This window comes from Carettochelys insculpta, chromosome 23, assembly GCF_033958435.1.
Source record: "Carettochelys insculpta isolate YL-2023 chromosome 23, ASM3395843v1, whole genome shotgun sequence".
NCBI lineage: Eukaryota > Metazoa > Chordata > Testudines > Carettochelyidae > Carettochelys > Carettochelys insculpta.
Window position 1 is genome coordinate 15,106,290 of NC_134159.1, and position 16,610 is coordinate 15,122,899.

The 16,610-nt window shown below is 44.4% G+C and overlaps 1 protein-coding gene across 5 annotated transcripts in view; it reads right to left on the minus strand.

Moving 5' to 3' along the window:
- Window positions 1–11,962, minus strand: part of C1QTNF12 (C1q and TNF related 12) — a 73,934-nt gene extending 61,972 nt beyond the window's left edge. For 4 of the 5 annotated variants that reach the window (XM_074975619.1, XM_074975622.1, XM_074975620.1 and 1 more), the window contains exon 1: window positions 10,676–11,962. In XM_074975619.1, the coding sequence (XP_074831720.1) occupies window positions 10,676–10,846 (171 nt within the window). In that variant the 5' untranslated portion in view covers window positions 10,847–11,962. Of the gene's footprint in view, window positions 1–4,193; window positions 4,249–10,675 lie in introns of those variants that run through there. The other variant, XM_074975621.1, reaches the window with a different exon arrangement.
- Between the last annotated feature and the right edge of the window lie 4,648 nt (window positions 11,963–16,610).

Here is a 16,610-nt window from a genome sequence, read left to right on the forward strand (position 1 = left end):
AGAAGAAACTCTCCCCTCGATGTCATTTACTCCTCATGAGATCGTGCCATACAGGGGTCAACTGTTGACCCCCAGAGAGTTTGATTTTGCACCTTTTACCAGGCACACAAAATCAGACCCTGGAAGATCAACCCTGACCAGGTTCATCTTCCACGTAATGTAGACATACACTTTGAGGGCAGGGAGTGCGGGGTGGGGTGGCCAGCACTGTGGTTTGAGTGGCGCTAAGGGCTGACTGCCCTAAGCCCCGCCCCTTCTGCCCTTGGCCCTGCCCCTTCTGGGGGCACAGAGCCTGGCCCCCCCTCCCACCTTGCCCCAAGGCCTGGCTGCGTTGCCCTCATGATAGACAAGAAACAGACCAGGCTGTAATTGGGTGCCAGATCAGATTTTCTGATTCCTTCTGGCTCTCTGCAGCCTGGGCTGACTGATACAGCTGTGTAGGTCACTGTCGCCACACAGGGGTTCCTTAAGCTCTGGCCTGGCCTGCCCCCAAACTGCTAACAGCACTGCGGGTTCACTCATAGAAACATAGGACTCGAAGCGGCAAAGTTTGTACCCTGAGCAAGATACGAACCTTGCAGGCGCTAAAGTGCAATTGGGATCCAGTTTACTGGAGCCCCTGTATTGAAAACCAAAATGAAACTGACATGCAGCGCTCCCTGTGAGCTGAGCACTTGGGCGACACAAGTGCCACCCAGCTGATCAGCAGAGCGCCCCAAGTGGGCAGCGTGTGCGTCTATTGGTGGTGCACACCTGCATGTGCCTCAGTGCACATAAGAAAATGTATTCCACCCAGGGATGGAAAAAACAGAGGGAACCCTGCCGATGAGTGTCTGTGTGTGCTGAGTGAAATGAAGAAACAAACTATTCTACACAGTCGACAAGTCAAGGACATTAAAGAAATCCCGGCTCTTTTAATAATTTCCTATAGGAGTTGCACAAGAAAGGGTTTGGAGGCTGAGGGGGGACGGGGCAGAGCAAGCTTGCACTGCCGCTTTGCCCCTTTGCTTCTGAACAGGTTAATAAACTTGCCTGTCGCCTGGAATCATCTTGGCCAAAATTCTTCATTCCTTTGGCCTCCCTTTTTACTGCAGTCATGCATTTTGCTCAATGAAGAGCTATAAGCTATGGTTACACTGACCCGAACTGCCTGCAGCAGTATGCAAATAGACAGTCTCAAAAATGCAAATGGATGTTCATTTGCATATTTGCTCACTGACAGAGGCTGCTTCTGACAGGAAAAAAGCAGTGTAACCGTGTTTCTGCCAGCAAACTCCCACCTTTGTTGGCAGCTTCTTATGCCTAATTTTTACACTGCTTTTTTCCTGATGGTAGCAGACTCCATTGGCAAGCAAATATGCAAATAAGCATCTATTTGCAAGACTGCTCATTTGCATACTGCTGCTGGCAGTTTGGGTCAGTGTAACCGCAGCCACAGTGTCTATGGTTTGTGTCACTCTTGTGATTAACTGAGGTATATTTAACATTCTCAGTGCAGGAAAACAACCCCAGAAACTGGGCCTGATCCTGCTGTTGATTACACCAGCTGTGTGAAGCCGCTGGTCATCAGTGGAGTTACTGCGTTACACTAACAGGAGTATAATCAGGCCCCTTGTATAATTAGTAACAAATGACTTACCCCAATAATGTGTTTTGTTTGGAACTAGTTTAAAATTACATATCACTGGTTTTTAGCGTGGAAAAATCCCATAGCAGCTACTATTAACTCATGATTGCACCCGTTCTTGGTTATTAACAAGACACAAAACCAAGGACCTGACCACATGTGGTTTTTAAACACCTCAGGAGAATTTTCACTCTAGCACAGGTGTTCAGCTCAGTATCCTAGCCAAATTCCAAGTGGAATTCCTCTCTAGAATGGCCCTCTGCTTTTAGTTGGAGGAATTAGTCTTCTTCCCCCTGATTCCGTATTGTTGTGTAGTTCAGAAGGTTTCCCTACTCACAGAGGGGCACACACCGGTCACCTTTATTCCTGCCGGGGATCCCAGTGCAGTTAGTAGGCCTACTCCCATAAGGAAGCGCTATGTCGAGTGAACAAAGGTGGCAGAGCTAGACTGAACTACCGGCACTGAAGTGGTAGGCAAAGTTAAAAAGCAGAGTACATGTGTTAGGAAAGGCATTATAGACCAGGAAGGATGAGACAGTTTTGACAAGAGTTGTACTACCTAGTGCTCATAGGATTTCAGCTCCCGAACAGAAATCTGGGCTATGTCTACACTAGCCTGGAAGTTTGATTTTGCATGTCTAGTGGGGACACATGAAATCGACCTCTCCAGTGTCACAGTCGACTCCTGTGATCATTGCGAGACACAAGCCATAAGGGAGGCCGACGGGAGAAATTCTCCCTTCAGTCTTGCTCAGTATGGACAGCCAAGTAAGCCGAGTGCAGATGGGTTCATTCTAGCTACCTAATTGCAGTAGCTAGAATGGTGTATCTGCAGTTGACTTACTTGGCCTAGTGTAGACATAGCCAAGGTGAGGTCCTTTAGGAACTAGACAATACTGCAAAATCTTGCAAGCTGCTTGCAGACAGAAAGCCCAAGTATATTGAATTATCTAGTTGCTGTGAATTTTTGCTGAGCTCTGGGCTGTGCTGGTGTCACTATTCTAAGCTGGCCTTAGACAGGTGATGGACAAACACATGCACTCTCCGGTTATAGCTCCCAGCATATTGGGCCAGGCATGGACCACAATGGAGACAGAGGATCAAACACCACACCCCTAGCCTGAGTGCATTCTACCCACCTTGGGCACCAAGTTAAGGGTCGGACTGTTACATTTTGGTTAGAGTTTGTCAAGACAATCACGTCTCCTTGACTTGAAAGTGAACTGAGCACACAAACATTCAGCTCTCATGGCCAGCAGCAGCACATGCTTTATGCGACACCAATGGACTGACTAAATGGAAAGTCTGTTGGGTTTTTACTAGGATTCAGACAGAAAGTGGCACAGAAGTAGTTCAGAGGGAGATTAAATGAGACAAAGCCCCAGAAGAGCTAGGCCCAGTTATTTTTCAGGACACTCGTTTTCGCTAGGTGCTGGGAAAGCCTAATCTGATTTCTACCATCAGAAGGCTCCCCTGGTTCCTTTATTTTTATCAAGTGGATCAAAATGAGGATCCTGTAATAAAGTGTCCTTGGGAAGGATCAAAATCTAGTTTCTTCCTAGATCTTGCCAGTGGAGAAGACGTGTCTTTACATTGGTCATGAACCAACACGTTCATGGGTTGTCTGGTGGGAGATGATGGTTTATTACACACAAAACTCTCACACTGATTTACCATCTGTGGGAATCCCATTTATTTGCCACGTACAAATGGAGGCCAGGTCTACACTAGCTCTTAAAGTCAATTGCAGATAAGCAATTCTAGCTATAGCAATTGTATTGCTGGAATTGACTTATCTACACTTCACTTACCTGGCCGTCCTCTCTGAGAGTTTCTCCCATTGATCTCCCTCACTCTTTGTGAGATTGAGGAGCGCAGGGGTCGACTGTCGACCCCAGATAGTTCACTTTCACGTGTCCCTACAAGATGGGGAATTGACCTGAAGATTGACCCTGAAGATCAACCCTGACCAGGTCGATCTTCTGGGTAGTGAAGATATACCCTGAGTTTCAAAGACAGCTAGGAAGCTGAATAAAGTAACATACTGCCCTTCAGCTTATATCTGCCCCTTTCAGCCCAGGCTGCAGCTGGGCCTGATGCCTACGGCTGATGGAGGAATACAGACTTCATTAGCTCCAGCCTCCATCCTTCTCTCCTCTTGGCTTCCCAAACGTCTGAAGAAGTGGGTCTGTCCCACGAAAGCTCACCTAATAAACCATTTTGCTAGTCTTTAAAGTGCTACTTGACTGCTTTTTGTTTTGATCTTTGAAAGGGAGTTGAGTGCAAGGGTAATTAGCTGTCTGCCTGCAGCCCTGATCTTATCAGATCTCACAAGATAAGCAGGTTCACACCTAGGCATTACCTCTCTGGGAGACTGCCAAGGAACGACCAAACTAGTGAAAAAAGTGGTGCTGGTGACGTTAAGTGAGTTGCCCAAAATAGCACAAAGGGGGTGCCCTGCATGGGAGATGCAAACCCAGATCCCTCCCTGCACACTTTCTGACTACTCAAAAACGTACATGGACACGTCTTGAACCAACTCCAACCAGGAAAATATTCTGCTTACCTCAAATCCTGCCCACGAGTACTGTGGGATACACAATATTCTCCTCATCCTACACTGCTGCTGAACAGTGGAGATGTTCAACCCCAGAAGTGGCTGCATTGGAGCGATAAGCAGAATACGGGCCAAATCCATAAAACGCTCCCCTCTGAGAGGCTGTGTTAGAAATGACCCCTTTACCTAGCCAGCCTGCTCCATGCATTGCCAGGGCACACAGCACAGTGCTTTAGCTAGATCTAATTGAAGCAGAAAAATGACTGAGTAAGCGCTACTCTCGTCAGATAGTCTCAGGCTGTCTACACAAGGCAAAATAAGTCGACCACAGATACACAATTCTAGGCATGGCAATTATGTAGCTAAAATTGCCGCATCTGCGCTCGGCTAACTTGACTGTCCATGCTGGGGAAGGTTGATGGGAGAGTTTCTCCTGTCAACTTACCTTACTCCGCATTTTTTGAGGAATACTGCGGTTGACTGCAAACCCTGAGAGGTCACTCTCATGCACCCATACTAGAGGCATGAAATCAAACCCCGGAAGATCAAGCATGAGTGGGTCGATCTTGTGGGGTAGTGTAGAGGTAGCCTTAGAGGGATAACTGTGTTAGGCTGTAGCTTCATCAAAAGCAAACAAACAAAAAACCAAGAAGTCCTGTAGCACCTTAAAGACTAACCAATTTAATTATTAGGTCATGAGCTTTTGTGGGTAAGATTCAGTAGGTCTTACCCATGAAAGCTCATTACCTAATAAATAAACTTGTTACTCTTGTCAGGTGATGTGAACCCAAATGTCTTTATGATTTTCCCACACAGTGCATGTGAATAATCAAATCTCCTGTCAGTAGAGCCTGTCAGTCTTGAGGAGGACAGGACAGGCAGAAACGAGCTTACAAAAGATTTCCCTTGCACCTCGCCCAATTGCCCGGTGAGACTTTTGAAACAAACAGAACATGCCCAGCCAGGAGGTTGTGGTTTGAAGCCCAGTCATACTGCAGTAGAGTGCTGCAGTGATTCCAGCAGTTAAATCCAATTACAGCTCCAGAGGTGTTCAGGTATTTTTGAAAAACCTTTTAAAACAGACCCCGTCTAGAATAAAGGGTTTAATAATGGATTCTTTCTGGGCAAAAAATAGTTTCGTGATTTGTTCTAATGTAAAGCTGTTCCCTTGGGACAGGAGTTCGAAGGGAGGCACTAGACATTTTAAGGGCTTGACAATAAATAAAAAGTGTTAACTTCCTTTGGCGGCCAGTTCGGATGCATGCCAAAGCAGCACTGGTCATATAGATTGATGACTGTTTTCGCATTGCCCGGCTACCCTCCCATCAGACAAGTGACTATTCCTGAACTTCTTTATTGTTGGACTTGGGTGGATCAGAAGGGATCAAACCTGGGATCGGGATCGGGATCGGGATCTTACAGCTGGAGTCTCTTCTGGTTAAGGTAAAAGAAGCTGTTTAGTTTGCCAATGCTTTAACAGAATCCTTAGTCCCAGGCCCAGCCTTCCCCAAAAGTAGACAGAGCACAGGTGTGGATACCATTCACAAGCTAAGGAGATGGTCCCTGCACATTAGAGTCAGGAAGGCAGGGTGGAGGGAGCCTTGCACTGCCAGGGACTATTCTGTGGATACACACAGGACACAAAGCCCTTGGGCTGTTCTAGTCTTGCAGCAGCATTACAGTGACCCACAGCCATCCTTCCAAAGTAATCTCTTCTTTCTACAATTGAATTCGTCCTACAGCAAAAAATCACCCCCCACCCCCACCAGCCTGAGAGGTACGCCTACTTAGCACAACAGCCTTGAGACTAACCAAGCTGCATCCAGGATTAGTTTGGCTCCCTGCAAAAAATCCTAGTTTCTAATATAGTCCTTGCAGAACTGTCTTGCAACCCTGAGACAGTAGTGCTTGGAAAGCAGGTGTATGCCTGGCAGATAGGGGACGTTGGGTGGCCAAAGCAAACTGAAATGGGGACTGGCCTGCAAACAAGTTTTCCTGAACTTCTCAAGCAAGTCGTCATGCCCTTGGCTTGGAAAGGCCATCCTTGGGCTAAAGGCAAGAGCTCTTTTTGTGTCTTGCAAAGCACAATCATTTTAAAATGACCCAGCAAGAGAAAAACAGGTCTGTCCTTAGGAATACACGAGTGCCAAGCGCTCTGCTTCCCCATTTTAAGTAGAGGTCTCAAGAGAGTTGGGCGTGTTCAGAAGAAGCTTTCTCAGCCCCTAATTGAAAAGGCCGGGGTGTGGTTTCACCGCACAAATGGGCCTCACAGAGATCCAGTTAAAACACATAAAAAACAAAGTTTTATGCAGCCTAAATAAAAATCACTTCCCCTCTCAGCCCATCAGATTTCACTTCCTGAAGCCTTCTGATAGCTTCATGCTACAGTTCTGCAGATGATCAGGGTGTCTTCAAGCATAAACAAGATCTTAATTTTTAGGGAAAAGACCACAGGTTTTTTTAAAAAGCAACAGACTGGTAAACCTTTTCTATGCACACTACCAGCTTTTTCTTTGCTTTGGCAGGTCTGCTTTACCAAATGAGACTCCTTATAGGTATCCTCTTCAAAACCCAGTGATAGCTAGAAAGGCTAATTCAATCCTCATGGAAAAGCGGCTTCCAAAAAGTGATCAAGTTAAATAAGTGAGACCTGAAGGCTTTATTTCTGACACACACGCACCCTCCACAGATAGGGAGATCACCATCCAGTGTGAGAGAGGGGATTATTTCAGAAGTGGGTTTTAACAGGTTGAGATTTAATCGATGCAGAAAAATCATGCGGTCCTTTATATACTCAAGCTCACTCTCACCACAAGGTGCTAAGACAAGTAATTGCATCTTCAACCCATGTCAGTTACCATTCACTGTAAGGTATGAATTACAGGTAGTTTACAGGCCTCTAATTTCTGGCTACTCATCTTGTATGTTATTTACAGGGTATTAAAACAGTCAGTCATCTTGAACTGAAGGTATCGGAGAGTTAGTGAGTTAGTCTGTATCTTCAAAAACAACAAGAAGTCCTGTGGCACCTTATAGACCAACATATATTTTGTAGCATAAGCTTTTGTGGCTTATGCTCCAAAATATCTGTTAGTCTATAAGGTGCTACAAGACTTCCTGTTGGTTTTGAACTGAAAGGAAGAACTAGGGGCCGTTTACTTCACCTTGCCATCTTGTGCTGAGTTGATGCAGGGATCCATGTTCCCATGGCTAAGGGGAAAGTATATTTTCACAAATTCTCCATAAAAAGCAAACTTTTTCTGTGATCAAACCCTCAGGCAGCATAGGGTTTTAAAGGCAGGTTTTAACAAAAGCTTTAGAAATTTAACCATACTGTACAATAACATTGTTTTCAATTAATGGATACTTATTCCCAATTGCATTGAACTGTTCAGGTATACAGGTGGAATTGTGTGCTAAGGTGCCTAATTCACATTCTGGGTATGTCTAAACTTAAGGGGGAAGGGGCATCAACGCACTGCTATTGATCTTCTGAGCATCAATTTAGCTGCGTGTATGAAGACATGGTAACATCGATCTCTCTGGGCTCGACTGTTGACTTTGGTACTCTAGGTTGACACACACAGTAAGGGATGTTGGCATGAGCATGAAGATCCCTGGTCTACACCAGGAAAGAAAGTCGATCAGGATTTGATTCTAGCTACACAAATGGCATGGCTAGAATTGTGTATCTGGGACTGACTTTGATCCCTAATGTAGGACAGGACTCTGTATTAAACAAATCTCATACACCTTATGTAGCAAGCTGTGCACTGGCTGGCTGGAGTGTTCTACTCCAGAGGTAGAGAGGCAGTGTACCTCCGGAAGTATTTTGCAGTCTTGAGATCAGATATGAAATGTCTATTCCCTTGAGCTACAGATTCAAAGTCTCAGGTTAGTGCCAGAAGATATGTAAAGTTCAAACTGTTTATTGCATTAGGGTCTCGCTGCTGACACCTTAAAAACTCAGCTCCTGAGTGGCACTGGGGCAATTTGGGTAATTGATAGCCCTGTGTGTCCTCGATCAATGTGCCTATCATTCTTGATGGCTGTCAATATCCACTCCAGAGGTGGCTGCAGCTCAGCGGTGCTCTATATTTATAGTTTGTCTAAAACTCCTTGGTTTGGAACTTTTGGAAGGTAATACAGAAGTGTAAATACAAAACACACTCAGCCACAATCTGCATATATTAGAAACAATCCTTAACCTAGTAACTGAACCTTCTTCACCTTATAAGTTCTCACCATATAAGAAGTTCAAGTTGCAAACTTTGGATTTGGATACCAAACAAGGTTGTGAGTGTTTGAATTTCATTTTAGCACCATCTTTATTTCAGAGATGTTGTCTTCATTAAAACTACCAAACTGTCAGAGCAGCCAAAGATTTGTCATGGAAGCAGCAAGGTAATTTAACTTGGAAAGCTGCAATTCCTAAACAATGTGTATTACCATATATATGTGCTGTTTTGAAATCATATGTATGCACTATATGTGGGTACTACCAGGACATGCACATTACTATTCTAATTCTAGCAATAATGCACATGTTGCTGCAACAATTTCAACTGAGACTAGATTGTGTTTACATTTGAAATCGAGATGCACATTGCTAATGGTCTGAGGAATTACTCAGCAGGCCAAATTCTTTCCAGAATGGACTGCTGTAGGATTACACCAGAGAAGAATTTGGGCCAGCATGCAGAAGAGGGAGGAAACTTTTAAAGAGCCAACTGAGAGAAGCGACTAAGATCAGTAACATGAGCCTGCAAGGAATTAATGGTCACACAATCTGTGATGACAAAGTCTGCAACAAGCAGCACAAGGTTAATGGGAGAAATACTGCCTGCATTCCCCTAATGATCATTTAAGAGCAGCAGCCAGATTCTCAAAATAGAGGGCCAAAGTTTCCCAGACCTGCCCAACCTTAACCAATTATTCTCACAAAGGCTTTGAATGGGATATTTAGAATGTCAGCCTGATTGTTCATCCTCCCAGCCACCCCCCAAGTTTTGACAGGTTTGTTTCTCCATTGCTTAGTGACTGCTGCCCCTAATGCTCATGATCAAAGAAATCACATTTCAGAGGTCATCTACATTTGAAACGGGACATTTTTGTGTATGTCGGAGAGAAAGGGGCTGCATGATGGAGGAGGTGACTGCCTCTTTTCTGGCCACTGCATTTCCCTTTCATTCTCTCCTGCTCCTAATCCCAGGACCCTAATTTCACCCTCCCCCCATGCCACTCAATGCAAATTCTCAATGGCTTTACCTTAAAGGCTTTCTGGAATCCCTGAACATTTGACCTGCAACTTTTTGCAACCTTCAGACTGGAATGATTCTCACTGACACTTAGGCTATGTCTACATTACAGCTATTTGTCAACAGAAGATTTTGTCAGAAGATATCTTCTGAAAAAACTTGTCCACAAATAGCAGCCAAATTGCCAAGCAGACCACAAGAGTGATCTGCTCTGTCGACAGAGAGCGCCTGGACTGCCAGCCACTCTATTGGCAAAATTGGAAGCACGACAGACAGGGATGGCCAGTATCCCGAAAGACCTGTCTGTCAACAGAGGGCTCCCCGGAATGTCCAGATTGGCTTTTTGTTGACCGAATCTGTGAGAGGAATTCTGCCGCCTGGGCAGCAAGATCGGACTGTCGACAAAAGTGCTGTGTCCCCTTGATTTACTGTTGACAGAACACCTTGGGAATCTGATGCTCCCCGGGTTTTAAACCCTCTAGTGTAGACATATCTTTACAGGAAAAGGGTCTGCAGGACTAACAGTTCAGTTGCTATACCTGGTAAGTAATACAGTATTAGCAGGCAATAACAAACTAAACTTTCAGTGTATGCAGTCCTTTCACATGAGAGTCCCAGGTATACACCTGCCTTACTACATCATTACTATAGGCCCAAATCCTTCTCTACAATGCCCACAGCTGTTTGATACCTCTTGGCTGAGATTATCTACCTACACTGGGACTTTTTGGACCTGCACTTCCCAGCATGTGCTGTTTCACCAGTGTAAGTTGTAGTGCAAAGAGGGCTCTGACATACATACTCATACCACCATGTCCCATGCTCAAAAAGTGTGCGTGCCACAGACTCACTAGCATTGCAATGTCATCGGTGTACCAGGAGGGCTAAGTGCCTCCTTGCTACCCAGATACCTTCTTAGAAGCTAACAGCTGTTTGACAGAAGCTAATTTGTACACTTAATAAATGATCAGATACAACCAGGAGATGTATATTAGTAATGCAAGTAAACAAAATAATAAATCCTCCTCCTCCTCATCATCCCAAGCATTCTGGTCACTTGTCATGGTGAGGGAAGGGGACTAGAAATCATGGAACAGAAAGATTTTAATGCATCTCTCTTGCAAGAGGAAGGGAATGAGTTGAAAGATGGGCTGAATCAAAGTAATGCAACCACAAATGATCTCCAGAGATTATTGAGAGCTCTGACTGCACATGAGTTACTTTAATACATACCTTGGGATGTTCATGCAGTTCTTCGCTGTTGGATAGGGTCACATTGAAGGGCTCTGTATACTGATTGGGCTCTTTCATCTTCTTTCTCTCTTTCTTTGCTGCCATCACTCTACAGAGAGAGAACTGCTGGCACAGTACAGTCACCACAAGTAGCCAGATCCAGCCCCTCATTGTGGCTTCTCTTAAGAAAGGGATGTTGAGTTGAGGTTGAAAACCCTCCTGGTGAAAAATGAAATAAATATGGATGATTCTTCCCCCCAACCTCTCCTTATTATTAAAGTTACTGCTGTTGAAGATGATCCACTCTGGTAGAGGATGTCAGATGCTCAGTACACACAGATGTGTCAGTCTCTGAAGAGATCTCTGTTCAAGTCGGATACATTGAACCCACATGGATCTGTTTGTTTGCAAATTTGGATCCAGAGCTGCAGTTTGATCAGGCAAAGGTGGGAAGGGGTATATCAGTTAGCTCAGCCCCACGGAGCTTTCATAAATAGAAGCAGTCCTGGAGATTCCCCTCTCCCCCACTTTGCCAACACTGCCTTTAAAATTGTACTCCCCCACCTCCAACAAATCTTCCAATCTCAATCAAAATTCACTCAACTATGAAACCTAGAAAAATCAAATGTCTCAGGCTGACTGTAGCTCAGGTCAGAGTGGATATCACATAAGCCCATTAGGGGGCTGTGGGTTTATTCCTTTTCAATGGGAGATTTCTCCTTCTGTCATTTAAACTCTTGTCCACTCTCGGGTGTCTCCATGGGGTCCGTCCATTCTCAGCTTAATGATGGGAACTCTTCCTTAATGACAAGTCTCCATCCGTTCTCTTTCCCGTCATGTAGGCTGGACAACAAGACCTCAAAGGTGGTACAATCACTCTTCTTGAGAAGCAAAAGGGGTTGGAATCCAACCAAGTGCTCAGTCTTGTCGGGAGAGAGAGGTGAACTTTCACATGCACGAAGAGTTAAAAAAGTGAGAGCCGAGGAACTGGAGGAGGCACCTAGATCTGTTAGGAGCTGACGAACTTATCCCAAGTCAAACTCTGTCTGGCTTTATCTTTCCTTGGCTTTAATTAGAGGAGGAGCAATCATTTCCAGTGTTATAAACAGCTGTCAGGAGACAGAGTCCTGTGCCTCCCATCCTATCGCCTTTCCACCCAGACCAAGATTTCAGGTACCTTTCTCTCTGTTTCAATCACTTCTGATTTCTCTCAGTTCTCCTTTCCCCAGCTGCAAATTGGCAAATCCCTCTTCAGCCTTTGCACTACCTCAGCAAATAAGTACTTCTTTCCTGAAAGTGCTTCCATCAACTTGAAGAAAGAAAGAAAAGTGGGGGGCGGGATCACATTCTAATGAGCTGTCAAGCCTATTCTCTTCACATTCCTATTAGAGACGCCCTGTAAGTGGACCTGGCCCGGGTGCCAGGGAGATTTAAATCATTTACCCCCCCGCCCGCCCTCAAACTCCCCTCCTCCCCTTCATTATCTCAGAAATTGCAAAACTGCCGATGGGAATGTGGCAGCGATAGAAGTATGTGGCTTGGAATATGCATTCAGCATCACAACACACACGCAGCCAGATGTCAGGGCTCCTCTTTTACTCTCTATTCAACTACATGCAAATATTTCTCTCCAGCCCCTTTCCCACCCCAGCCACCTGATTCAGTGCATCTTTAATAAAGGCTGTGTCATTCCTCCACAGTGCCTTGCTGAGGAAGATCTCCAGGCAGTTGGCATATGTGTGGTGGGACCGTGGTAACCAATGCAATGCAAGCGAGAGAATAGCAGCCCTATCCTCTATAGGGAGGGACACTGAGGGACTGAGTTGCGAGGTGGCAAAAGTTCCATGGCCAGGCAGCAGCAGAGCTAAGAATACAATTCCAGATGCCCTGACTCCCAACCCTCTGCTCTACCCACTGGGCCACAAGGCACTTCCATTTCCCTGAGAATGGCTCCCTTTTCGTGGCTGGGACTATCTCCCAGGTTGGGGGAGTGCAATGTGGGGTTGGGTGGGGGCATGACATTTCATAGGGGGGAAAACAACATCATCAGCCGCCGGGTCTCAGGCTTATCCATCTCATTACAAAGGTTGACATCTATTACTGTTTTGATGTCTGTGAATCCACATTTCTACACCGATTCATAAAGCTTTTACGTTCTACAGCCTGATTTTCTTACATGTGACAAAAGGGTTGGGTTTGTTTTGTTTTTATATGAACAGAACAGAAATTTCCAGTGGTTTGGATTACATTAGACAGGTTGCGGGGGTGGGGCCCTGCTAACTGAGGGAAGAAAAGTTGGGCCTGACGTAAAAAGTTTGCTCATCCTTGCCCCAGGTGACACCACATGACACTTGCGCTGTACTTGTGAAGGTTGGCCAGGATCCTTACTTGTCCCTTTGCAGATGGGGAAACTGAGGCAAGGAAAAAGCAACAGTCTCACCCCCAGCAATAAGACAGTGAGTCAGTGCTAGAGCTGGGAGCAGAAAACCAGATCTTTGAAACACAGCTAGAAAGAGAGGCTAAACAGTTAACAAGCTATCACCTCCCCCCACCCCCACCAGCTCACATTCCATCAAAACTATGTGGCAGTCTTTATTTGTTAATAATATTTAACTTTCTTTGGCGCCTTCTCATACTTAAGCCCCCTTTTCAGGTTAGTTGTAGACAAGCCATGAATTTGTAAAAGTGCACTTGATGACACATTAATAGGACAATCTGTCATTTTGCAGCTAAACAGCCGTGACAGATCCACACACCATGGCAAGAGATGACATTCTCGAGGCTGAAGGGAGGGCAGTTTTTTTTGGTCTGCTGGTGCAGGCTGGTCTGCTCTGCATGCAGTGGCCTCTTTCTCATCCCAAAAGCCCGATGCTGACAGCACCGTATACCCCTAGAAAAGTCTGCTAAGGACTAGGAGAAGGAATCTGACCTGCCCCCCTGCAGTCATCAGCAAATGCACTTAATCCCTTATGTGCCCTTCTCCACAATGGGCTGATCTCTCAAATCGATACGTTTCCTACTGAACAAACATGTGGTCCTGTAGCACTTTCAAGATTAACTGTATAATTTATTAGGTGAAAACTTTTGGGGGACAGACCCACTTCTTCAGATCTGGAAAATCCCTTCATCTCAGTTATTTAACAGAAGGGTAGAGAAAAAACATGAAATAACTGTCCAAATCAGCTAGATAGGACAGAAGGAGGTGGAGGGAGAGGGGTAAGGAAAATAGTTTCTGCAAGTGTCTGTTAAGTGGGCTGCCTGGGATTGCTACAAATATCAAAGGTGGGAAACTGGCCTTCCTGCCCTGTTCAGTACAAGAACACCCCTGTAATTCCAAGCCAGCATCACACCAATGTTACACTCAGGGAAACTGACACAAGAGCAAAGGGAGCCACCCACTGGTAGGTAGTAAGTGAATGGCAGAGCCATGAATAAAAGCCAGGGGTCCCAGCTCCCAGAAGCCAGCCATTAGCTATGGGATTTCTAATGGTGAGGAGCTGGAGGATGCTGCATTGGCATCTCAGATGTTGGGGAATGTGGAAATAACATCTGTAAAAAGCATTCAAGGGGCTGTTCTTTTGCTAACAACCACAGGAAGGCAATTCCAAATCTCAATGAATATAAAGAAATCTGGAATCCCTTGAGCATTACATGATACTGAAAGATGACAGGAACCTAGGCCCTGGTGCTAACAATCATGTTTTTCCATATGCTAGCGCACTAGTGAACCCCATACACATTACCGCAGGTGCCAGGTTACACGTTGTTGGATGAACGACACAAAACTAGAGATAACAGCTTGGATACGCCCTGAAAACAATGGCTTTTGGTTTACTGGTGGCTATATCCTATAGTTGAAACCCAATCACAATTTAGGTGCTTCCACATAAAAAACATTCTCTCTCTCTGTTTCATGTTCCCGAAGGTTGAAGTGTTGCAGAAATTCACAAACAGCAATTTCAAGAAAGGTCAAGGGTTTACGTCACTGCAACAGCATAACAAAATATGCCACATAATATTTAAGTCTCCTTCCATGGATCCTCTCTTTGGAGATATACGTTTATGCTCCAGCCATCCTAGCCTAGTGCTCATTTAGAAAAACCTTGGTGTTATAGTGCCACCCTGTGACTAACCATCACAACTCAAAAAGGCACAAAATCATCTCAGCCCAGACTTGATCTTATAATATTTGCCATTATCCATCACACTGAGTTTTTTATTATGTTCCCTTAGAATCTGATCACAGATATGGCATAGGGACAAGGCCTTAGAGGATCTAAGTGAAGGGCTCCAAATTATTTATTTATTGACAATTCTGAAGATGACAGAATCAGATGGGATGTTTTCAAAAGGTTACAGGAGCACTAGGGAAAGGTGGGAGATGATTAGTTTTGTTGGCAATTAACTTGAAAGACAAACTTATTTAAATAAAAAGCAAAATAACTGGACCATTGGCAAGCAATAAACAACAACACAGTCTAATGGTTTTTAGTATCTACAATGCTGAGAAGGTACAAACTGTTATTGCAAAGCTACTGAAAGAGCAAGAAAATCTCATATCATTTTACAGAATACATCCACCACAGGTCAGAATGGTTCATTAAGGAAATGGGATGTATTTGGGAGGTATTTAAGACCCAGTCCCATGAATCTTTACACTAACTTTACTGAACCAAACTGGAAGACTCCTGTAATAGAAGGAACCTGTGTAAAAACACTGTGAAACCTGCATAAACATTTGTTATTCAACCAGAATAGTGTCATCTTGTCTCCTGGACACATTACGCATTTAAAAAAAAAAACCTATGCAGAGATTTCTCTGATAAACAGGAACAATTTCAGTATCTGTTGAATGTTATTTTTATGATTTTGTATGACCCTTTTTTAGTTTAAATTCTGGACTTATGTGAGTGCTTTCAACCTAAAATATCAAGTAATTTATAGTCACACTTATTTCCCCCTGCCAGTTCCATTGCTGTTTGGCTACCACAGATGCCAACAGGTGCAAGCAATTAGCAGGAATAATTGGAAGGTAGAAGAAAGAAGCACATTTAACCCATCTGAAGTGCAATGAAGTGGATGGATTTCCAAGGGTGACTGCACGAAGCCATTAAGTCTTTTCGTAAAATAGAGACTGTCCTCCTCAAACAGCAACAGCCTATGGCATCTGAAGCTTACTTACCCTGTTTATTTCCTGCCTGCATCAGTCAGGCACGTGGAGATCCCTTTCTCACATCCTCTACTTCCTCTCGCTCTGGCTTTTTGCAAGTGAAACTCAGTTATTATGTTCTAGTTGTGTCTCAAAAGCCCCTATTATCTAGATTCACATCCTACAGCTGCAGCAAAACCAATCTTATTTGAAGCAAAGAGGGGTATGGCTCTGAAGAACAACCTGAGAAGTTATCCTCATGGAAGACCACAACATTCGAGGGAGGCTACAGCAAATATTGTAAAGACTGTATCCATTGCATCCCAGAAGCAGGCATGTGGCTATAGGATTCTGACTAAATTCCTGAAAATCCACAGATATCCACCTTATATCCATGGATATCTGCACTTGTGGCTCATTTTGGGGGATATGGTTGCAGATACAGGTTTTGTATCCACACTGGGCTCTATCAATGACCCTTAACTTATTTAATTCACAAGTACTGGCAAGTTCTGAATCCTTTGTTTAGGACAGCTGAAACGACGAGTGCTTCTGGCATTCTAAACAACCAAGTTCAGAAGCATTTCAGTGCTAAGAGGTCTGCACACACATACACTAGCCTAGTCTTCAGCTAGCCTAGTCTTCATATAATTACTTTGGACAAAAGTTAGAAATGCAGACATCTTGAACAGGAAAGAAAATAATCTTACACAACCCCTCGCTGAACAGAATCATCATCTCAGATAGAAGACAAATTAAATTTCTTTTTTTCACCATTTGATTTGT